This window comes from Blastocystis sp. subtype 4, assembly GCF_000743755.1.
Source record: "Blastocystis sp. subtype 4 strain WR1 chromosome Unknown seqid_0586, whole genome shotgun sequence".
NCBI lineage: Eukaryota > Bigyra > Opalinata > Blastocystidae > Blastocystis > Blastocystis sp. subtype 4.
Window position 1 is genome coordinate 1 of NW_014568961.1, and position 3,163 is coordinate 3,163.

A 3,163-nucleotide genomic window follows, 5' to 3' on the forward strand; every position below is an offset into this window, starting at 1 on the left:
CTCAGATGTCTGCTAGACAAAAGAAGGAGCTGTACTTCACCAAGCTCCACCAGATCCTCGAGGACTACACCAAGTTGTTCATCGTGGATATTAAGCACGTCAGCTCCAAGCAGGTTGCTGATATTCGTAAGGCTCTTCGTGGTCAGGCCCTCCTTCTGTTCGGAAAGAAGACTATGGTCCGTTGCTGCATCCGCAAGTTTGTGGAGGAGCATCCCGATCATCCTATCCAAAAGATAATTGATATGATCCATGGAAACATCGGTCTGGTGTTTGTGAACGGTGATATGTCTGTTGTGCGTGAGGTGATTCTGGCCAACAAGGTGCCTGCTCCTGCTCGTGTGGGAGTGCTTGCTCCTGTGGATGTCATTGTCCCTGCTGGACCTACTGGTTGTGATCCCGGTCAGACTTCATTCTTCCAGGCTCTGAACATTGCTACCAAGATTAACAAGTCTCAGATTGAGATTATCAACCCTGTCCCTCTGCTTCTGAAGGGTCAGAAGGTGCTTCCTGGTCAGGCTGCTCTGTTGGACAAGTTGAACATCCATCCTTTCAGTTATGGTATGGTGATCCGCCATGTGTATGATGATGGTGCCATCTATGATCCTGTGGTGCTGGATCTGACGGAGAAGGATATTATGGAGAAGTTCTTCAATGGAGTGAACAAGCTGGCTGCTCTCTCTCTGTCTCTGGGTTATCCCACTCTGGCTTCTCTGCCTCACTCTCTCAACAACGCTTTCCGCAAGCTTGTTGCTATTGTCATTGGTGAGGGTATGACCTATTCCTTCGAGAAGGCTGAGCCTTTCAAGGCTTTCCTTGCTGATCCTTCTGCTTTCGCTGTTGCTGCTGCTCCTGCCGCTGCCACTGAAGCTGCTCCTGCTGCTGAGGAGAAGAAGGAAGAGGAAGAAGAGGAAGAGGACATTGATATGTCTGGAGGTGGTCTCTTCGGAGATGATGACGATGACTGGTAAACTAGATCTATCGTTGTAACCACACATTAGAAAGTGTTTGTTTAGGAAAGGCAAAAAAACGACAACGACGTGATTCGAACACGCGCGGGTAATACCCATTAACTTAGCAGGCTAACGCCTTAACCACTCGGCCACGTTGTCTCCATATTTCTCTCTTCATTTCCTTTATTAAGACTATCATCACTCCTTTATCTCATTATTATGGCTCCAGGACTTGATAAAGTGCTGCTTTACTCATTGACCTTTGCTACACTCCTTGGTGTATGTGGTCTTACCTATTGTCGTCAACATGTGAGTTTAAGAGGAATAGTTGATAATAGGACTTGATTGAACCTATTGACCTAGATGAAGGTGATAATCGGAAACTATTTGGATTTGGAAGCAAGAAATCGAATTCTGAGTAGCTTTTCGCTTTTAAGTGTGTCATCTACTATGTTATTATAATAGAATCTAGAACTGTTTGTTAAATCAATGAAAGGATGTTAGTTCCTTTTCCAGATTCTTTTGAGAATGCGAATTGTAGATTGTTTCGAATTTACTTTGAATCATAGAAGAATCCAGATGATGAAAAGAAATCAAATGGTTGTCATTCGTGTGTTTCTTGTAATACGTAGAGGAAACTATTGATGATGTGATCAAAGGTTGATAGTGGACTAGAGTTTCATTATTCATAGAGATGGAGAATACCGAAGTTGTTGAAGGAGAAGATGTAATCAATTTGGATGATGATGGTTTGATTTGGTTGGAATATGTGTGATTTATAGATTTGATTGTTGTAGATGCTAAAGAGTTCTTGGATCATATGGAACACGAGGGTAGGTATGGGTATATATTTCAATTGAAGCCAAAAACCATATAGAGCAAGAAGATACAGTTTCAACGGAGGATGAGGATAGTGACATTCATCGTGATTCAGTTTGTGTAGGTTTGGATTGATAGAATTACAGTTAGAGCTTCGAAGGTCACAACGACTCGGTGTTAAGTGTTGCATTCAATCCAAGTCGTCCTCTCATTCTTGCTACAGGAGGTCAAGATGACCGAGCATTTTTGTTGGCTATAAGTGAAGATGAGAAACCTTCGATCACAAGTATCGCACTTACAGGTCATCAGGATAGTGTGTGTTGTGTTGGATTCAACTCCACTGGAGAGTATCTCGCAACGTGCGATATGAATGGTGTGATCAAGATCTGGAATACACGGAATGGAGAACTAGTAAAGTCATTGGAAGGTCCAGAGGAGCCTGAGTGGATTCGGTGGCATAACAAGACAAATGTCCTCTTTGCTTCAGGCAATGATTTCTCGATCTGGAGTTGGAGTCTTCCTGGAGGAGTGGCATTGCCAGTAAGGTAGAGAAGGAGATATAAAGTAGATGTTGACTGGACATACGGCCACAGTGACCTGTGCCGTTACGAATCCTTCAGGTCAAGTAAGAGTGAAGTGATGAATGTGATGTAGTTACTGTTGACTGGATCCATGGATAATACCTTGAAATTGTGGAAACTGAAGTCTCATGAATTGGTATACAGTTTCAAGGCGGATGAGTAGAGAATGAAAGTGAATGAGACATAGACACAACTGGCATGAAGGTGGAATAGTGTGTGTTGATGTGCATCCCAAGACTTCTTTGTGTGTTAGCGGAGCTCGTGATGGTTCTGTGAAGATTTGTAATGCCAAGACCCACCGAGTGAGGAAGGTACTGCTGAATGAAGTGTAGGTATTAGGTGGTTACGAACATACCAGTACTGACTCATATATGAATTGTAGTGTGGAATGGTAATGATGAGAGTGAAGAATGATCATTAGTGTGAAGTTCAATGAACAGTTCAATTGGGTAGCATCGGCAAGTATGAATGGAAGTGTATTGGTTTATGACTACGATACAAATCGGATTCGTCACGAACTCCGTCACAATGGAGGTGTGGTGAAGTTATTATGGCATCCCAATGCCTTTGTACTGGTAACAGGTTGTCTTGATGGATGTATCTATGTATGGGATGCTCGGAGTGGACGGAATCTCTACACTCTATCAGGACACACTGTTGGATTGAATAGGATGCATAAGGAATAGGATCTGTTACTTGATATGGATATATGTGTAAAGGATAAGATGTTGTATATTGCATCAGTATCGGATGATAAAACATGCCAGGTATTCTGTGTAAGAGTGTAACAAACAGTTCTTTCATTGGTTTGTT

The 3,163-nt window shown here is 42.6% G+C and overlaps 2 protein-coding genes across 2 annotated transcripts; both read left to right on the forward strand.

The window, feature by feature from the left end:
• Positions 1 to 5: 5 nt before the first annotated feature.
• JH06_5692 (60S acidic ribosomal protein) lies at positions 6 to 968 on the forward strand (the record flags this gene model as incomplete). The annotated part of the gene is made up of 1 exon (XM_014669405.1): positions 6 to 968. The coding sequence occupies one exon, from the start codon at positions 6 to 8 to the stop codon at positions 966 to 968; it is 963 nt and encodes a 320-aa protein (XP_014524891.1).
• Positions 969 to 1,644: 676 nt separating this feature from the next.
• JH06_5318 (hypothetical protein) lies at positions 1,645 to 3,138 on the forward strand (the record flags this gene model as incomplete). The annotated part of the gene is made up of 9 exons (XM_014669406.1): positions 1,645 to 1,699; positions 1,733 to 1,783; positions 1,828 to 1,889; positions 1,920 to 2,309; positions 2,338 to 2,394; positions 2,424 to 2,509; positions 2,538 to 2,678; positions 2,772 to 3,006; positions 3,037 to 3,138. 9 exons carry the CDS (start codon positions 1,645 to 1,647, stop codon positions 3,136 to 3,138), a joined length of 1,179 nt encoding a protein of 392 aa, XP_014524892.1.
• Positions 3,139 to 3,163: the final 25 nt, after the last annotated feature.